General features: G+C 34.8%; 1 protein-coding gene across 1 annotated transcript in view; it reads right to left on the bottom strand.

Moving 5' to 3' along the window:
• RRM1 (ribonucleotide reductase catalytic subunit M1) overlaps positions 1–21,350 on the bottom strand; it is a 33,688-nt gene continuing 12,338 nt past the window's right edge. The window contains exons 8-19 of the mRNA XM_081278583.1: positions 19,614–19,755; positions 17,716–17,799; positions 17,016–17,177; positions 16,304–16,383; positions 15,014–15,215; positions 10,898–11,047; positions 10,499–10,720; positions 8,180–8,256; positions 4,903–5,038; positions 3,434–3,529; positions 2,218–2,406; positions 1–622 (exon numbers count right to left, since the gene is read on the bottom strand). Coding sequence (XP_081134709.1) covers positions 434–622; positions 2,218–2,406; positions 3,434–3,529; positions 4,903–5,038; positions 8,180–8,256; positions 10,499–10,720; positions 10,898–11,047; positions 15,014–15,215; positions 16,304–16,383; positions 17,016–17,177; positions 17,716–17,799; positions 19,614–19,755 — 1,729 coding nt within the window. The 3' untranslated portion in view covers positions 1–433. The remainder of the gene's footprint in view (positions 623–2,217; positions 2,407–3,433; positions 3,530–4,902; positions 5,039–8,179; positions 8,257–10,498; positions 10,721–10,897; positions 11,048–15,013; positions 15,216–16,303; positions 16,384–17,015; positions 17,178–17,715; positions 17,800–19,613; positions 19,756–21,350) is intronic.

Here is a 21,350-nt window from a genome sequence, read left to right as displayed (position 1 = left end):
TCACTTAGAAATGTTTATCTTTATTTCAGAATGGACCTCATCTAGATAAAGGTCCTATCAGCACTTTTGATGGGTCATCACTCAGTTTTGCTTTTAGGAACCCACCACTGAAAGCAGCAAAACTAAGTCTCTTTAAACACATGGAGATCATCAGAAAAGGAGTGCTCTAGAGGGGTGACAAAACCTCACTAAATCACTTCCTATTTCCAAGATGACTTCTTTCTCATTCCTAAAACCTCTATTCTGGTCCCAACACAGCAATATTTTAAAAGATCATTACTTAATAGTATATAGAAAAAGTACTTTAAATCAATTACACTTTTGTTGCAATAAGGTCCAGCAAAGTCTTAACAACTCAAGCAAACCCACTACACCTATCTATGCTCAAGTAGTTTGGTTATGGAAGATGTGCTGGTCTCTTCTAAGCCTTTTCTCAGGATCCACACATGAGGCACTCATCTTTGTTCTCCAAAGAGCACACCATGGCTGCTGTGTTCCTCTCCTTCTCTTCTTCCTCTTTTGATACCTTTTCCTTATCTTTAAGCTTCTCCTTATTTAGAGTAAACTGAATAGGATTAGCTGCAGGTCTTGTCCTTAAGTAATACATCCCAGTTTTCAAACCCTGCAAGGGAAGTACATATACAACTATTAGGAGAAATTTTGTGAGAACATCAGACATTCAAGATTAATGTTTAAAATACATTCCTACATGTCTATCAATTAAACAATAATGTTTTAAATTTAAAAATACATTCCTATAACCAGGACAAACTCTTCACTAAACTTGCAATTCTATCTCCTCTATGAAGTACTCCCCCAAATGCTTATTAGACAATCAGACTGCTATTGTTCCCTTCACCCTTAAAATGTTTACCTCTTTGGGAGGTAAACAATTTTTGTTTAATTGTTTTTACTTTTAAGTATATGACTTCCAGCTGTGCCCAATACAACATATCTGCCTTAAATTAAGGACTAGATTATGTCTTCATATAATAGACTCTAACAACTCTGAGGATGAGGAGCACCACATTCAATTCAGTATCACCAGCACCAGCACATAGTAACTATTCAATAAGAGTTGATAAGAGTTACTATGCTGTTAAATAAGAAAACCAATTGATAATTCTATATAAACACTTATCATACAGCCAAGGAATAAGAATACATCAAGAATCATAGGACTTTACAGTTAGCAATGGGGGAGATAATTTAGCTTTTACAACGTAAATAAAGTGAGGAAACAATGGATATTTTTGAATAGTGGATTGACATACACAAAATTTTACTTTAGGAATGTTAGCAGTGCACAAAATGGACTGTTACAGAGATACTACAGCACAGAGATCAGTTAAAAATAATGGCAGATAAAGAATGAAATAATGGCACTTGCTAGAAATAGATAGAAGTACAGAACATTATGCTAGGAAAAATAAGCCAGTCTCAGAAAGTCAAGGACGAACTTTTTCTCTCAAATGTGGAAGCCAGAGCAAAATAAGAGGAAAGCAGGGGTGAGGTAGGGGTAAGGAATCTCAAAGAACTAGAGGAGAGATCAGTGGAATTGAGGAAGGGGACTAAAGGAGAAGGAAAGATGGAAAAAGGAGGAATTGTGGAATGAAAATGACAAATGAAACTGACACTATGTACATACATGAATACATTACAGTGAATTCTACCTTTATGTATACCCATAAAGCACCAATTTACAAAAAGAAAAACAGTAAATAAACAGAAGGAAAACCATTAGAATAGAGGAAAAGGAATGTGAGGGTGGGGGAGAAAAGAGGAAATACTAGGGACTAAAATGGAGTAAACTATCATGTATGATTGTGTCAAAAATGAACCCCACTATTATGTGTAGCTATAATGCACTAATAAAAACATTAAAGAAAAGAAAAATGGCAGTGGAAAAGGAAATAAGATATTCAAGAGGCAATACAAAGGAACTACCAACCTAAGTAACTGCATGTACAGTCAAAGAAGGGAGGACCATAAGCAATTCCAAGTTTTCAAATCTAAGAATGAAATAATCCTAACTGAAACAAAATCCAAAGTAAGAGCTTGATCTGGTACAAAAAAACATGGGTTAGATTTAACACACTGGATTAAAAGTGAAACTTCCAAGTGGCAATGTTCAGTCAGTGGCTAGAATATAAAACTGTTCCAATTCCCAAATATCCCAAGTTGGCAATTAAGTCCTCCTTGATTTCCTCTACCAACCTGCTTCCAGCCATAGAAGTGCATACTAGTGAGTTTGCCATAGTTAGGTTCAGCAATATGTATGTTCAAAGACTGGCTTTGATCGATGAAAGCACCTCTCTCTGCTGCCATTTTGAGAACAGTTTTCTGAGAGATTTCCCACACAGTCTTATAAAGTTGCTTAAGGTCATCAGGAATTTCTGGTATGTTCTGAAAAAAGGAAACCAAATGTTTATACTACTTCAGTTAAAGAAAGCAGTATGACTACCAGAATAACAATGCAAGGGTCTGGACTTCCTGACTACTCTGACCCTACTATTCATCTTATATCATATGATATGATCTTCATCAAATTTGCCAAAACCATTTAACTCTTCTTTAGAAAATCCAACAAAACCCTATTAACCAACCAAATATCAATCTGGTGGTGGTAATTTAAGCATTCATCTTTAACTGGTTTATGGCCAAAACATTCATTATTCTAGCAGCATTTTAAGGAAGGAAAATTCAGAGCTAAGCATAACTAAATGACCCTTGAATTTTGCAAAAAACACAAATATTCAGAATTGTAACTCACAGCAACATGATCAAAGGATCTACAAACTCCAATTTGAGTCCAAATAAATCAGTTTATCTTTGGACAAGAATTAACTTGTGTTAAAATACACAGATTCTGTCACTAAAAATAGAAGGGTTATAGGACTCTTTATATGTGTGCCAAACATACCAATGTTTAGCCAGAGCCCTCTCTCCACAAAAAACATTTCTTGATGCTCAGCTGTAAATATTTAGTTTATAAACACAATTTGATGCCTTTTGGACTACCAATTATCTATCTCTATCATGCTTCTTTTTAAGTTTAACTCCTTCTTAATTTCAGACTTTTTATTAGTGAGCCCCAAATTTTGAGGCATTCTGGAATCACCTAGAAAATCTTTATGCTTGGCTCCTACTTCCAAATATTCTTATTTATATGATAGGACAGGAGATCTAAACTTCAGGATTTTAAGTTTCCCAATTATATACAAATAATTCAGAACCTCTGCTTTCTAATATTGCACAAAAAAACAAGATAAAGATGTGAATACATGCTATTTAAAGGTGTGTATAATCCTAGCACAACACAGAGATGAACACAACAAATAGCCATTTTCATCTCCATTGTCTGGCATAAATGAAGAGGCACCAAAGTGTTCATCCTAGCTCCTGAGGAGCATGTTTCATTCTCATTCTATACCTGAATAGAGCCATTGCATGCAATAATCTGGTTTTTCATTTCTTCATTCCATAAACCCCGCTCAGTAAGATCTTTCAATAAATGAGGATTTACAATCTGAATGAAAAAGCAGAAAAAAATGTGAATAAATAAATGACAGAACCTACATTAGAACACAGGCCTACAACTCAAAGTAAGTAAGATCACTGAAGAATTATGTAACATTAGATGGCTTGGTAAATTAAATTTTTCACAAAATTGAGAGGCTATTCCACTAGACAAAAGCTATATTCCCTTATGATCTTGACATTTGGGCTGGGGTTGTGGCTCAGTAGCAGAGCACTTGCCTAGCATGTGCAAGGTGCTGGGTTCGATCCTCGGCACCACATAAAAAAAAAGATCTTGACATTTGTAACTTGAGAAACATTATGGTAATCATTATACAATGTACGCATATGTCAAATCATCAAATTGTACACTTTGGATATATACAATTTTTGTCAATTACACCTCAATAAAGCTGAAAAAATTTTAGTTAAAAAATATATATGGGGGGCTGGGGTTGTGACTCAGCGGTACATTGCTCGCCTAGCACGTGCGAAGCCCTGGGTTTGACCCTCAGCACCACATATAAATAAATGAAATAAAGGTATTGTGTCCAACTACAACTGTATATATATGGTATTTGCAAAAGTGAAAAGAACTAACATTGCCTAAGCTGGGTCAATCTATATAGATTGATTCTTTTTTGTTTTTTTCTAAGAATATAATAAATAAGTTTAAAAAATTAGAAATGTATCCTCCCTAAACCTTAAAAAAATTTATTTCAGAATATGTAGAAATTCTCTCTCTCTCTCTCTCTCTCTCACACACACACACACACACACACACACAAATTAGTGGTTCTCAGTCCTAGCTGCATGTAAGAAACATTTGGAAATTAAAAAAAAAAAAATTCCAATCCTAGTTCCACCCACCAGAAATTCTAATTAATAACAAAGTCTGAAAAACAGTCTTAAATAATACTTTTATATACATCTTTAGTATCCCAACTTAAGTACCTGAGATTGTAGCACACAGCACCATAATCATAAATAACTAACAATCATGTGAACTCTAATATCAAGTTACTTTTATACTTAGCTGCATCACTCATTCTTTGAATAGCATTTATTAAATGCCAATGATGGGGACTATGGCTGTGGCTCAGTGGTAGTGTACTTACCAGGTATGTGTAAGGCACTGGGTTCGATTCTCAGCACCACATATAAATAAATAAATTAAATAAAGATCTATCAACAATTTAAAAATATTTTTTAAAAATGCCTATGATGTATTGAAACAACATTCAACAATATGAGATGAACATGATACTCTGTATCAAAGCTTTGCCCAAAAGAAAAAGGGGCATACTAAATGTGAGTGAGCATTTACTCCCAATATTAAGCCTTTAAAAGATCTTCCTGTAAATCTGGTTGGGAATTTCTCACCTGAAATTCTCCTGACAAGACTCTGCGAGTATAGATATTGCTGGTGTAAGGTTCAATGGACTCATTATTCCCCAGGATCTGAGCAGTTGAAGCAGTAGGCATCGGGGCAATAAGTAAACTGTTTCTTACACCATACCTAAAGAAAAGGAGATTATTAGTTGCTGGTGCTAAAGCTACAATCTGCCGGGAAGGCAGCTGTTTACATTACTATAGTATATGCAGATTCTGGGAGGAATATCGTACATGCCTTTAACTCCCATGCTGAATTTTGAAAGATACAGTTCCATAGTACAGACAATGCTGTTAAGTCATCCATTTCTTTCTTTTCTCTTTTTGTACTGGGGATTAAACCCAGGGGACACTTAGCCACTAAGCCACATCCCCAGCTCTTTTTATTTTTCACTTTGAGACAGGGTCTCAGTAAGTTGCTTAGAGCTTCACTAAGTTGCTGAAGCTGGCTTTGAACTTGTGATTCTCCTGCCTCAGTCTCCTGAGTCACTGGGATTACAGGCATGCACTACCATGCCCAGCACTCATCCATTTCTTAACACCTGACCCCTAACAGAACTCACACAATTTTTATTGTTGGCAATCCTTATCATGTCGTAACTTAAGCTACTTGCATTGTGGTACTTAGGAATCAGAGCACTTGATATACTATCTTGCCCAAAGAAATACTCAAATCAGTATTCAAGAGTTTTACACTTATCTTCAGGTACATTTATTCATTCAATCCTCCCCTGTATTTTTAAGTGTGTTTTATTTCTGTATTAGAACCCTCAGGATACATAGATGTAAAAGTGGGCAAAATCAGACACTATCACCACAACTCTCCAATATTCTATGAAAAGGGAAAAGTTATGCTTAAAGTGTATTTCTGACTTTCCTTTACTAATTACAAATTCCTAAAGATTTAACATTTTTTAATTCAATGCCTGAAAAAGTATTTAAGGAAGACCATATAACGTAACACACTATGAAATCTTCAAACAGCCCCAGCCTCATCCTCCAAAGCTCCATCTAAGAGAGCCGTAACACTTTTCAGTGTCAAATAAAACTCTTTGTTTTGCAAACCTTTTCTATGACCCCTACCTTTACAGATTCATTGTATTACACATCTTACCTTATTTAGTCTTAAGTTTTTCTAACACAAAGAACATGTCTTTCCTACATTCTGTATCTACATATTCATACAGTGCTTAGCATAGAGTCTCAGATTCTGCTGGAGCTGTACTTCCATCTCATCCTGTTACTTTCCAGTTATGGTCATCAAGCAAACTACCAATTATCTCTGTCTTTACTTTCTCATTTATAAAACAGCAATACCATCTGTCTATAGACAGGAAAATCCATACATGATGTATCCAAACCATAGAATCATTAAAAACATTAGGTAGATCTAGACATACTAAAAGATAAAGATCTCCAAAATAAAATCACACAAAGGCTCAGACTATATCAAGTTGATCACATTCATTTGGTAAAACTGTCCATGTACACGAGCCTATCCATTAGTATATTGAAAATGGTCTAGAAAAATGCACATCATTAACAAAGGCAAAAGGAGCAAGTTATCGGGCTGGGGATGTGGCTCAAGTGGTAGCACGCTCGCCTGGCATGCGTGCGTCCCGGGTTCGATCCTCAGCACCACATACCAACAAAGATGTTGTGTCTGCCGAGAACTAAAAAATAAATATTAAAAATTCTCTCTCTCTCTCTCTCTCTCTCTCTCTCTCTCTCCTCTCTCACTCTCTCTTAAAAAAAAAAAAAAAAAAAAAGGAGCAAGTTATTTTCCCACGAAAGGAGTAAGTTATTTTTGTCTGTCTTGCTGGACAAGTGGTTGACAAAAGAAGGGCTCTGACTTTTTTATTTCTGTAACTTAATTAATAATGAATGTGTACTCACATTAATTTTGAAATTTAAAGTCATATATAAAAAAAGTAACCCATAGTGTTTTGAAAAAGTAAAAAAGTAACAAATACAAAATGAAGTTCAGGTCCTTTTTTGTAAAAGCTGAATTTGTGTGTACTACATACCTGTACACATACTCACAGTAAAGTATGAAGAATGACAATTACCAAGGCGAAAAAAGTATCCTGGGGGAAGTGGTACTGGGATAATTTTCATTTTTCTCCCTTTCCACATGTATGTTTTTCTAAATTATCTAACATTTGTTTTTTTTAAATAAGACAATTTAAAAGCAAATATTAATTTTTAAAAGAATATTTTAAAGCTATAGCTTCCTTTTCCAAACATTCAACACTTTGCATCTGCATTAACTCATCATAACAGAAAACAAAAACAATTTGTTTTATTATTCACTCAGCAAAACATTTCACTTGCCCACAAACTGCTTAAGCTCATCAGTGAAAAGGCCTACAGAGACTCAAAATTTGGTGCTGGAGACTAAAATCAGGGCCTTGCACGCGGTGGATAAGGACTCTACTAATGAGTAATTATCCCAAGCCCTAAAGACTCAAAATTTTTTCTCTCATACACATTAACACATTACTCTACAAAAGCTTTTCTAAAATTCCTAATTTTTCCTATAACAATCAATTCAAAGAAAAGCCATTTATAAACCCAATGTGGTTAAGCAATAAATAGACGCAATGAGACACAACTATAATCCCAGCAGCTCGGGAGGCTGAGGCAGGAAGATCGTGAGTTCAAAGCCAGCCTCAACAAAAGAGAGGCACTAAGCAACTGAGTGAGACTGTTTCTAAGTAAAATACAAAAAAGGGCTAGGTGTTTGGTTCAGTGGTTTAGTGTTCCGGAGCTCAATCCCTAGTAACCAAACCAAACCAAATCAAACAGGCATATTCGAAAAAGTAAAGCTTCAATGAGAAAAAGAATTACCTAAATAAGTGTTAAGCCCCTAAAACAAGATCAACTGATAATACCTACTATGTATTAAAATGCTTTCACTATGCCAAACAACTTGCAGGTTACTATACATTTTCTTGCTAAGTTTGTTTCTAAAAATTGGCTGAGATAGTTCACTTTAGCCCCATTTAAAAGAGGAGAAAATATTAGTTTTAGAAGTTAGAATGATACACTTAACTTCTGAAGAGTGAGAAAAACCCGAGTCCTCTTTTTTTTTTTAAATATTTATTTATTTTTTAGTTTTCAGCGGACACAACATCTTTGTTTGTATGTGGTGCTGAGGATCAAACCTGGGCCGCATGCATGCCAGGCAAGCGCGCTACCGCTTAAGCCACATCCCCAGCCCCCGAGTCCTCTTGATTCCAATGCAACTTTACATCTTTTTACTTACTTTGCAATCTTCTCTTTGAGAAGTTTCCAGTCCCATAGGTCTGTGGGAGTAACATTCCACATATCATACTGAAGAATCTAAGGAATAAACAACCCAAGATTATATTGTCACTCTAAAGCAATTTAAAACTAACAAAAACAAATAACTGCCATTTCCACCATAAATGGTGCTTTCCACTCTGCCTGTTTAAGAAATACAAGATCCAAAAAACTGGACAAACTGCCTTGTAGTCATATTGATCAGAAGCAGGCTAAGAAAACTGGTTAAGGTCTTCTCTTTTCCATATCCCTGTTGAGTCTTCTCAGAAAGCCCATATCATATCCACAAGCCAGGTAATCAACATTCATAAAAGCATGTTGTTGAGATGCACTTTACATTAACAGTATTATTCTAACCTTATCTTCATTGCCATGATCTGTTTATTTAGCTAAAAACACCACTTCTCAAACAACCATACATTTTACCTCCTAAATATCTACAGAAATGCTGGAACTAAAATTTTACAAAGAAAATCACACTATTGATAATAAAGGCAATGTGGAAAGCAGAGTTCTAAGATGGCTCCCCAAATTCCCAGTCCCTTTTGCAGAGGCCACATTAATTTCCACTTGAATATGAACAGAATCTGAGAAGGTAATGGATGTCACTCCTGTGATCATGACAAAGGTGAAAGATTTCCACAGTTGTAATTGAGATTTCAAATAAGTTAATTTTGATTTAAACAAAAGGGAGGACCTGACTTATCAGATAGAAGCCCTCATAAAAAGAACTAGACTAGGTCTTTTGTGTAATGAGAGGCAGTCTCCCCCACTGGTCTTGAAGAAGCAAGATGCTATAGGTTCTAGAGCTACAAAGAAATGAATTCTGCCAACACAGGTGAGCTTGAAAAAGGACACTTATGAGACCCACAGAAGAAGGTCATCTAAGCCAACCCTGAACTCCTGACTCCTGTAAACTGCCATATAATGAATGTATATTGTTTTAATCCACTAAAATTAATAATAGAAAACTAACACAGTAAGTATCCCTGTAGATATTCTAAGTCATTTTAGCAATAACCAGTTATAAATGTAAGAGATTAGAAGAGTATCCTTATTACTCTGGAGGACAAAAATACTGTAGTTTTCTATTGCTGATATAATAATTAACCAACTATAAGGGAGGAGGGATGGGATAAAGAAAGACAATAGAAAGAATCTGACCTAAGTTTCCTATGTACATATATGAATATACCACAGAGAATCTCACCATCATGTACATCCACAAGATGCTAATTAAAAAAAAAAAAAGAGAGAGAGCTATAAGTAAATAACAGAAAGATTAGTAGAGGGAAGAGAACAGGGGGAGGAAAGAGTGGAGAAAAAGAGGAAGCACTGGGATTGAATCAGAAAAAATTATATTTGATGCTTTTATAATTATGTCGAAATAAACTTAAATGTTATGTGTAACTAAAGAGAACAATAAAAAATGATGTCATCAAAAACATTTCACATTTTAGTAAAGATTGTAGGTATTAGGCTAGGGATGGCAATGATAATTATCTTTACAGCATAACAATCCGTTTTATATTTTTAAATTAAAATTTGTATTTCATTGTCTTTCAAAAACAAAACAAAAAAAGAATCCTAAGGTGAATTAAAACCATGAATTGAGATAAAATGTTGACTTTGATCCACGTTATTTTTGGAAACAGCTTTTCTTTCTAAACTATTCATGATTAAGTAGATCATTTTATCTCTAAAAATAAATTAAAAATAACAAATATTTATTTTTTTCATGCTTCTGAAAGACAGAAACTCCAAATCAACAAGTTCGGAGGGTCATACTCACTCCAGAGAGTCTGTCCCTTCCCTATTCTAGTTTCTGACTGTCAGCAACTAATATGTAGTAGAGCCAGGATTCAATCTTTAAACATTGGCACTTTAAGATATAAATTAGCCCTTTGCTCATTTACTGTTAATTGGGAAACAAGATAATGATTTTGGATAAGACTTGAATTTAAATTCTACTATCAACTAGTAATGTGGCATTCCTGGGCTTCTGTCTATATCACTGTAATCTCCACCTCTAAGGTCATGTTGCTTCCCCCTTTTCTCTCTGTTTCTTGCAAGACAACCATTATCAGATTTAGGGACCACCTCCATAATCCAGAATGACCCACATCTCAACAACCTCAATCTCATCTGCAAAGACCCTTTTGGAATCAGTAAAGAATATATTCAGGTTCTAGGAATTATAATTTGGACCTATCTTTTGGTGTCATGATTCAGCCCATTAAATGTACTCACAAGAAAAAGAAAAATCCATCCATATACTTACTCCTTTGCTTACTGGAGAACCCTCATAGGTTTCATATGGGCCATGCTCCTTTGCTAGGTCACAGCTGGCTTCCAGGGCTCCATAATAAATAGTTTCAAAGATCTGCTTATTCAATAACTGGGCCTCTGGACTCTCAAAAGGATATCTCATCAGGATAAAAGCATCTGCCAGACCCTGAACCCCAATTCCAATAGGGCGATGGCGTTTATTTGATAAGTATGCCTTTGTGCCAACAGAAAAAAAGAAAAAGAGAAAACATCATTGAACACAAAATCTAACATTCTGTACCAAAAACATTTGTTTCCTCTTCATTTCTAACATTTAAATTATGATTTGCAGATCATGATAAACTCCCTCTACCTTGGTTATTAATAATAAGCAAAAAAAATATATTCATACCTCTGGGACAGGGTAGTAGTTTATATCAATAATTTTATTCAAATTCCGCACAACAACTTTAGTGACTTCAGCCAATTTCTTAAAGTCATATGTGTGTTCTGATGTGACATACATATTCAGGGCCAAGGAAGCCAAGTTACAGACTGCAACCTGGAATGCAAAGAAAAGAAATCAAGAATTATACAATTTTTATTTCTTCTCTCTATGCCAATGATACCACCATTAGCTTCTAACACTCCCAAATATTAAAGTTTTAAATTTTTATCTTAGACTTCTCTATCATTCATCAGTACATTTCTAAATCCCACTGATTCTATCTCTTGAATATATAGTCATCTATGTGAGTTGTAACACACACCAGTGAAATAAGATGAAAAGAGAATTCTATGTTCCATAGTACAGAGCCAGGCATATATCACACTATGCTATAATTTTTTTCTGTATACCTATCTCAGTATTTAGTAGATTGCATAATCCAATCAATCTGGTAGCTAGTTAATAGATTAAAAGCCAGGAAAGGTGTTGCATGCTTGTAATCCCATCAACGTGAGAGGCTGGATTACAAGTTCTGAGACCAGCCTCAACAACTTAGTGAGTACTTAAGCAACTTAGTGAGATCCCTCTCAAAAAAATCAATTCTCAGTTGTGCTAGTTTTATTTCAAGTGCGCAAAAGCTACAACATATCAAACTTTTCCATTACTGTGGAAAGCTCTTTCAAAACACACATCCATCTCACCCTCACTGACATTCTGACAACACAGGATCCAAATTTGTGGATTTCGAAAAAGATCCCCAGATGAATCCCTTACTAAATTACACTAGATAGTGAGCTACTTTTTCAGGCAGATATTGTAACTTTTTCTTTTTTCTGGGTACTGAGAATTTAACCCAAAGTACCTATAGTAATGAGCTATGTCCTGAACACTCTCCCCCTACTTTTTTTTTTTAAAGAGCATTAATTATACTTAGTATTTGGGTACATTCTGACAGAATCATACATGCAAGGAATATAATTTCAATCCCCATTACCCACCTTTCCCTTCTACCCTACTGATTTCCCTTTCACTTCTTCCTTCATTCCTCCCTCCCTCCCTCCCTCCCTCCCTCCCTCCCTCCCTTCCTTCCTTCCTTCCTTCTTTCTTTCTTTCTTTCTTTATTTTGTGCCAGGGATTGAACACAGGGCTGCTTAACCAATTGGCCATGTCCCCAGCCCTTTTCTAAAATGTTTTACTTAGAGACAGAGTCTCACTGAGTTGCTGAGGGCCTTGCTAAGTTGCTAAGGCTGGCTTGAACTTGTGATCCTCCTGCCTCAGCCTTCCGAGCTGCTGGGATTAGATATGCACCACCATGCCCAACTCTTTACTTATTTTTGATTAGTACTTTCTACACATAAAGAAATTCCTTTGGTACATTTATATATATATTCATATAACATTATTTTGTTGTTTATTCCATATTTCATTCCATATTCCATTCCTCCCTCCCTCTCATTCTCTTTCTTCTACTCTACTGGTCTTCCCTTTATTTTTATAGTATCTAATCCCCCACCCACCACCCTCTTTCCCTTATTTTAATCTGGCTTCCACACACAAAAGAAAACATTTGACCCTTGATTTTCTCAGTCTGGCTTATTTCATTTAGCATGATGTTCTCCATTTCCATTCATTTACCAGCAAATGTCATTTCATTTTTCTTTATGGCTAAGTAAAACTCCACTGTGTATACGTATCATATTTTCTTGATTCATTCATCTCTTGACTGGGATCTGGGCTGATTCCATAATTTGGCTATTGTAAACTGTGCTGCTATAAACAGTGGTATCACTACACTAGGCTGATTTTAGTTCTTTTGGAAGAGCTGGGTCATGCAGTGGTTCCAATCCTAGTTTATTGAGCAATCTCCATACTGCTTTCCAGAGTAGCTGTACTAATTTTCCCCAGTCCTATTTAATTTATTTATTTATTTAAATTTTTGAGACGGTGCCTTGCTAATTTGCAGAGGGTCTCACTAAATTGCCAAGTCTGGTCTCAACCTTACAATCCTCCTGCCTCATCCTCCTGAATCACTCGGATTACAGGCATGTGCCACCATGGCGAGCCTTACCACTCCTTATGTTTTTAACACTAGCACATCTGGTATACCTTTTTTTCCATTTTGATTATGATTGTCCCAATCCAGGATCTCAAAGCCTCTCATCTGGAATACTAAAACAATTTCCTAACTGGATTCTCTGATGCTCTTCCCATCTACTCTATTCTACACTCCTGCCATATACCCATTTTTAAAATAGAGTTTGGTTCTTAAAAGTCTGATAAATGCTAGGGAAAAAAAAGAGAATGATGAAGGGGCATCACTTTTAAGGAGAATTGTCAAAAAGGCCTCATGAGAAATTAAGGGGTTAGGAAGCAAGATATATGGGTACTGGGGAAAAAGAGTGTTTTAACATTTAAGGTAAAGAGCAAAAATCCTGAGGCAGGAGCATGCTTGACATGTGTGAGGAAGAAAATTATTAGGGCTAGAACATTTGCAAGTAAATGGATGGAGTTTGAGAAGATAATGCTAAGTGAAGTTAGCCAATCTCAAATAACCAAATGCCGAATGTTTTGATATAAGGAGGCTGATTCAGCCTCCTTATAGGGAGAGGGAGCATGAGAGGAATAGACGAACTCTAGATAGGGCAGATGGGTTGGAGGGGAAGGGAGAGGGCATGGGTTAGAAATAATGGTGGAACTTGATGATCTTTATTATCCAAAGTACACATATGAAGACACAAATTGGTGTGAATATACTTTGTATACAACCACAGATATGAAAAATTGTGCTCTATGTGTAATAAGAATTGTAATGCACTCCGCTGTCATATATAAATAAAACAAAAAAGAACTCTGCATGTGTTGACAAGTCAGAGATTTATGCAAATAACATAAAGTGATTTTTTAAAATATCACTCTAGCTTCTATAAAATAATCTAACCTGCAGATAGTTACTTGAGTATATGTCAATTTCTTCCAACCAAATTATAAGGTTTTTCGAAGGGCAGAGACTCAGCCACATTCATTTATATTTCCAGTGCTCTTAGTACAATATTTTATATATACCTGGTGCTTAAATTTTTAATTAAACTGTAACCTCAGCAGTGCGTTTAACTCATTTCCCATTAATTCTAACTTTTCATTTGAATTTTCTTTGTTAAAATCCTAAAGTCCTAGAATCAAGGATCTCATCCTTCCTCTAGTTTCTAACCAACATCCAATCAGCCTGACATACAACTATTACAACAACCTCCTCAGGTTAAACTCTAACTTCTCTCACACCAAAATGCTGTATACCGATAATCTAGAACCATCTTTCTCATGTTAGCATTTTGATGATATTTACCTATCAGAAATGTACCACGGCTTCTTACTTCTGTGACATATTAGCTTCTACCTTCTATTTCTCTTCCTCTAGTAATAGCTATCTCTTAATATACCAAGTCTTAATATATCTGCTCCATCAAAATACTCAACACTCTTCATACAAAAACTAGCCCTATTTCTCATCCATCACATAAGGCATTCTTCCCAAATGGAAAGCTTTTTTGTGTGTGTGTGTGTACACGTATGTGTGTGTGTCAGGGGATTGAACCCTGGACCTCACATCATTCACTCTACCCAATTTATATCCTCATTCCCAAAGCACTTAAAAAAAAAAAAAATTCCTTGACTTTAGCCTTGACTCTTTTGTGCAATCTCCCTAGAAATATGAGATTAGAATTTTGGCTCACCATTCTCTGAAGTATTCTACATGCTTATGCACTTTAAACTGAATAAACATTCTAATACATTTCTGTGGTTTTCCTAATCCATTATATATAACTATATAGTCCTATTTCTCAAGTAAGCATTATTATAATGATGTGCTAAGAAAGCACTAACAGTCTTTCCCATATGGGTTAGACTGAATATTTACAGGCTCAGATAACACCTCTTCCTTCCTTTGTAATAAGTCTATCTTGTTTGTAATATTTCACTTTAAAACAAACAGAAAACTCATTTCACCCATCAAGTGAGGATCTCACTGAATAAATACATAAATAAAATGTTTCTCTCAGTACTCTAGGCATTCTTACCTACCTCATCTTTGCTGGTATACTCCACTATTTCTGTGCACAGGTTGCTGCACTTGATGGTTCCCAGGTTCTGCTGGTTGCTCTTCCGATTACAAGAATCTTTGTAGAGCATGTACGGGGTACCTGTCTCTGTCTGAGACTCAATGATGGCATACCAAAGCTGCTGAGCTTTTACAACTTTGCGAACACGACCCTGTTTCTCATAACTAAAAGGCAAAGCTAGTATTATTTTAATATTCCCTAGGAAAATTGCAGTTTGAAGAAACACACTAAAATATAATATTTTGCAAATTATTAAATTTTTACTAAGAAATATGATGTTCATTTTACTCCAGTAAAGCCACAAATGTCCCCCACTCAATACCTTTCTTTTTTCGTTTTTAATATTTTTTAGTTGTACATGGACACAATACCTTTATTTATTTATTTATTTATTTAAATATTTATTTTTCAGTTTTAGGTGGACACAATATCTTTATTTTTCATTTATGTAGTGCTGAGGATCGAACCCAGTGCCTCACGCATGCCAGGCGAGCACGCTACCACTGAGCCGCAACCCCAGCCCCAATACCTTTATTTAATTTACTTATTTTAAAATGTGGTGCTGAGGATCAAACCAAGTGCCTCATATGTACAAGGCAAGCACTCCATCACTGAATTATGACCCAGCCCAATAATACCTTTCTTTTCTTTTTTTTTTTTTTTTAAGAGAGAGTGAGAGAGGAGAGAGAGGGGGAGAGAGAGAGAGAGAGAATTTTTAATATTTATTTTTTAGTTCTCGGAGGACACAACATCTTTGTTGGTATGTGGTGCTGAGGATCGAACCCGGGCCGCACGCATGCAAGGCGAGCGCGCTACCTCTTGAGCCACATCCCTAGCCCCCAATAATACCTTTCTTAATAAAAAGGAACAAAACTATAGTCAGACCTCTTAATACTGTGCTAATTTTAATGCACTATTAACACGTGTCCTAGTCATTCATGATTCCTACGTGTAATAAAAAGCATAAGTTATATTGTCAAAAGTACTGCATAACAGAGCGAAATAATTCCCTTGCTAGTCTTTGCCTTAATTTTATAAGGATCAATTTAAATGTCCCAAATTTTTAAGAAAGATAGAACCCAATTTTGGTGAAGAGTCAGGAAGTAAATCTCAACATATAAAATTATTAATCACAGTCTCTCTTAGATGTTTTCATAGAGTCCTAAAAACAGGCTAATGTCTAAATAAATACTTTTGATTGTAAGAGGAAACTGTACTTAAAATATTTATTACTTTCATATTTTTCTCATACCTTTCATATAACTTCTCAAATTCCTCTCCCCAAACCTCATCCAGACCAGGACATTCATTTGGACACATCAAAGACCAGTCCTATAAAAGAACCACCGATAAAAACTTCAAATAACCAAACATATCCCATCAGAAACACTGCAAGAATGTGGCTTTCATAGGTTCTCTTGGGAATTTGCTATAGAAATAATCATTTTAGAATTGGACATTACCTTATTGTGCATATATGATTACATGACCTGTGTAACTCTACATCATGTAAACCAGACGAATGAGAAATTATACTCCCTTTATGTATAAGGTGTCAAATGCATTCTACTGTCATGTAGAACTAATTAGAACAATTTTTAAAATAAAATACATCATAACTTAATCATTTTAGGCTCAGCCCCCCAAATCTAGTTCTGCCTGTTTATATATGATCTTTTCAGCATTTAGGTCAGGTAACATTTACTTTAGAGAATAGAAATGCAAGAAGGCAGGCATGTCATCTCTCAACTTGATCAGAATCTAGTTCCGCATGTAGGTCAGGCAGGATCTAACTTTTAAAGAACAGAAATACAAGAAGACAGGCATGGCATCTCTTAACTTGTTCAGAATGCCTTCTATGGAATCATACACAGGAGGCTTTTACCTACGTATGTCTTAAAATAACTGAAGATAAAGCTCTATGAATCAAGTTGCTACTACCAACAGATACCTATCTCTCTTACCTGATTAGTCTCCACCCGTTTCATGAAGAGATCTGGAATCCAAAGAGCAAAGAAAAGATCCCTGGCTCGCTGCTCCTCCTTTCCTGTGTTCTTCTTTAAATCAAGGAACTCAAAGATGTCTAAATGCCAAGGTTCCAGGTAAATAGCAAATGCTCCAGGACGCTAATGGTAAATAAATCACCATTCTTTTTCAGAATTGGAATTTAACAAATTTCATATTTTCCAAAGGATTTTCATAACATTTCCTTATATCTTTACTATAATTAATGAATTAAGTGAAATGATACACATCAAAGCACTTAGAAAATTTAAAGTTGTAATATTTTGTTAGAATTCTAGGAGTAAAAAAGAACAACTGACATAAATGTAGCCCAGATCACTTTACGTCATCTGACCATGCACATAAAGTCCAAAGAAAGATGCAATATAACAGTCAGAAAGGTGAACTGTCTTATCAAGGTTGCCAAAGTTCAGCAGAGAAAAATTCATTAACTAATAGATGACTGGTGTGTATACCTATTCATAAGCAACAGATTTTAGCTGCAAACTATCCTGATAATAATCTTGGGTAAATTAACACAATACTCTCAACTCTACTACTCCTTCTATGAAAATCATAGTAGTTAGAAACATAATTGCACAATATATGGCTAAAGATTTTTAGTTCTTATTTCCGTGACTTTCAAGTAACAGAGCATACCTTGTTTCCACCTTGATCCACATATCGAGCTGTATTGTTATATACTCTCAGCATTGGTACAAGACCATTAGAATTACCATTAGTCTGAAAAAAAGTAAAAAAAAATAAAAGCATCTGGAGGAGACAGAGGGCTCAGTAAGGAAATGAACCAAAAGTGAACAAATCACTCCTAATTTTCATCAAAAAGGGTGCTTAAGTCTAAGTAACAATCTGTGAAGTTTCACTTGCTCTCCATTTCTACCTCTGCTATAAAAACATAATGCCCAACATAAAATCAACAAATGTTGCTGAATAAATTGCAATTAGATATTAAATTACTTTATGACATCCCTAATTTACAAAATAATAATTATAAGTCAAAAGAATCCAAAATTAGGGTAGCTAAATTTAAACTTTACAGCCTTCTAAAGGTCATTATGTAAAGATAAACTTTGGGTACAGTACAAAAATACAAAAGGGGCTGGGGCTACAACTCAATGGCAGAGTGCTTGCTTGTGTATGTGAAGCACTGGGTTCGATGCTCAGCACCACATAGAAATAAATAAAAATGGAGGTACTATGTCCATCCACAACTAAAATACATATATGAAATAATACAAAAGCATATTACTACAATGTCTTTCCCAAAGGAGTTCAAGATAACTTACAATAAGAATAATAAGGGGCTGAAGTTGTGGCTCAGTGGTAGAGCACTTGCCTAGCACGTGTGAGGCACTGGGTTCGATTCTCGGTACCACATTAAAAAATAAATAAAATAAAGCCATTGTGTTATACACAAAAAATATTTTTAAAATAAAAAGAATAAGAAGCAATGCATATATCAAGGCAATATATGAGGTAAATAAAGAATCTCAGTAATAAATGGATTACAGAATGAAGCTAGGAAAATAGAGACTGTTATGACTTAAAGAGACATCTGACAATTCTTTAAAATAATCCTTCTAACCCCAAAGTAAGTCTTTTTTTTTAATATTTATTTTTTAGTTGTAGTTGGACACAATACCTTTGTTTTATTTATTTTTATGTGGTGCTGAGGATCGAACCAAGAGTCTCGCACGCACTAGGCGAGCACTCTACCTCTGAGCCCCACCAGGTGTGTAAAGGTTCTGTTTATATCAGCACCTCCAAAACACTACATAATTGAGTAGCTTCCTTCTACAACTTTACTCCATAGGGTTAAATATTTTTTTCATTACAGATGAGACAAACTCAGAGATAAAATAACTGTCCCAAGGCCACATTACTAGTAAATAGTAGAGATAATTTAAATTCAAGTCTTACCCAAAATCATCATCTTGATTACCAAATAACAGCAAACTAGCAAAGGGCAAGTTTATACCTTAAAGTGCCACTGTTTAAAGCTTGAATCCTGGAACTACTACAAATTTAAGTAACTGATCTCTGAATAAGAAACTTACCTTTCTAAGCTCAATTTCTTTATTTGTAAAATGAAAAAGCTAATGCCTTGACTCCCAAAATTACCATAAGAAAAAAAGTTCTTAGCATGCATAAGAAAAGTACCTATCTCATAGGGATGTAATAAGGATTAAATGATTAATTCATGTAAAATATTCATAATAGATACAGCACATAAAGAGTAATCAGAAAATGATTGTTGTTATAATTATTGCTATCACTGCTGAAAATGATAGTTGTTATAATTATTGCTAAAATAAATCAGAATTATAAATTTAAGCTAAAAAGGATCCTAGAGATTATCTAGTATAAACTAAACCTTTGAGAAGAGAGATGAAAATAAAGCCAGATATGAAATGACTCACTTCAAGTCACAACCACCTACTAACACTGGCATTATAAAATTATGTCCTATTTGACCATAAGTGTGACTGCTTTGGGATTTGAATAACCATTTCAAAAATCATACAACAGAAGCTTACCCCAGCAATGTAGCTGCCAGTAGCCCGAATACAACTCACAGCAACACCAATTCCCCCAGCAGACTTAGATATCAAGGCACACTGCTTTAGAGTATCATAAATGCCTTCAATGCTGTCATCTTTCATACTCAGAAGAAAACAGCTATGGGAAAAAAGTGACAACTCAGAGCAAGGAAATAAAGAAGACTCACATAAATGATTATACAATCCAAAGACAATAAATTGTATAAATGAAAGATTTAAAGTTTACAAGGTTCCTAAGAGTTTTTAGAAGGGGAAAAACAATCAAACAAAAAACCTTTACTGAATACAACAATTAAACAAATCAATCTATCATATTATTTCAAAATTATCTTATTGTCCACTCTAGATATAAGCCAAGAAAAAAGTCCTATTGTTAAGTCTAAAATATTAGTTTAAATTTTTACCAGACTGCAAAATATCATTCATAAGCATACACCAATTTTTTCAATCTGTTAGTAGGCCAAGAAAAATTAAATACTTATGAAAAAAGAAACCTATATCCAGTGGTCAACCAATTCTTTGATATGTCCACTAAAATTATAGCTCCTTTATAGTCTTTTATGGATGACTCCTCTAAAAAAATTTAATAAATATAAAGATGACCCCTCTATCTGCACTTTCAATCTCATCTTCCTGCCAATTCAAGAAACTCTACCAGTGATCCCTACACTGTCTTAAATATTCAACCACTCAAGTAGTTCTATTCACTGACTTTCTACTAAATATTCAGAGTAAGATTTAAAAAGTAATATAACAAATAATTTGCACTTGCACTAAAGTTCAAGACTTCTGTGAACAGTCCTTAGACAAAAGCACAAGGTGATGTGTTCAGAGTTATACCTGCAAAGACTATTTTTTTTATTAAGGTAATGTTTATAAGTTCTGTCGATTAGAACCTAATTATCTTTGGGAAGCCTCTTAAAACAATTTTTATTCTTTTGCTCTTCCCCATAAATAATAAAATCAGTATGATGAAATCTGGACTAAAATTACACTGAATCTTTAGATTAATTTGGGGAGAACTGACATCTTAAGAATAATGAATCCATTTATTAATATAAACTCACTTTCTATAATGTCCTTCAATCCGGTTTTAGAGTATTCACCTTTAAAATCTAAACATCTTTAGGGGTTGAGGGTGTGGCTCAGTGTTCTATCACTTATCTTCTTTATATGTTCTATGAGCATCTGAATGTATTATGAATAAACAAGCTAGCAAGCTAAAAGCCCTGGGTTCAATCCACAGTAAAAAAAAAAAAAAAAAAAAAAAAAAACATGTCTTTTGTTATATTCCTAGGTCCCTTCTAGTAACATACATTTTCTAACAGCTATAAAAACTCAATTGATTAATAGTGAACTTATATCCAGGTATTTTTGCTGAAATCTCTCTTTTTAAAAATTTTTTATTTGGTACCAGAGATTGAACTCAGGGACACTTGACCACTGAGCCACATCCCAGCCCTATTTTGTATTTTTTTTTAGAGACACAAGGTCTCATTTAGTTGCCTAGTGCCTCATTTTTGCTGAGGCTGGCTTTGAACTCTTGATCCTCCTGCCTCAGCCTCCTGAGCTGCTAGGATTATAGGATTGCACCACTGTGCCCAGCTGAAATCTCTTTTTAATTTTAATGATTTGTCTATAGGTTTCTCGAGTTTCCTATGTAAAAATAATATCTGAATCATTACACAGTTTTCTTTCCTTGTTTCCAATCTT

This window comes from Spermophilus citellus (assembly GCF_964194105.1).
Source record: "Spermophilus citellus genome assembly, chromosome: 2".
Classification (NCBI taxonomy): Eukaryota; Metazoa; Chordata; class Mammalia; order Rodentia; family Sciuridae; genus Spermophilus; species Spermophilus citellus.
This window is presented reverse-complemented; position numbering and strand designations above follow the sequence as displayed.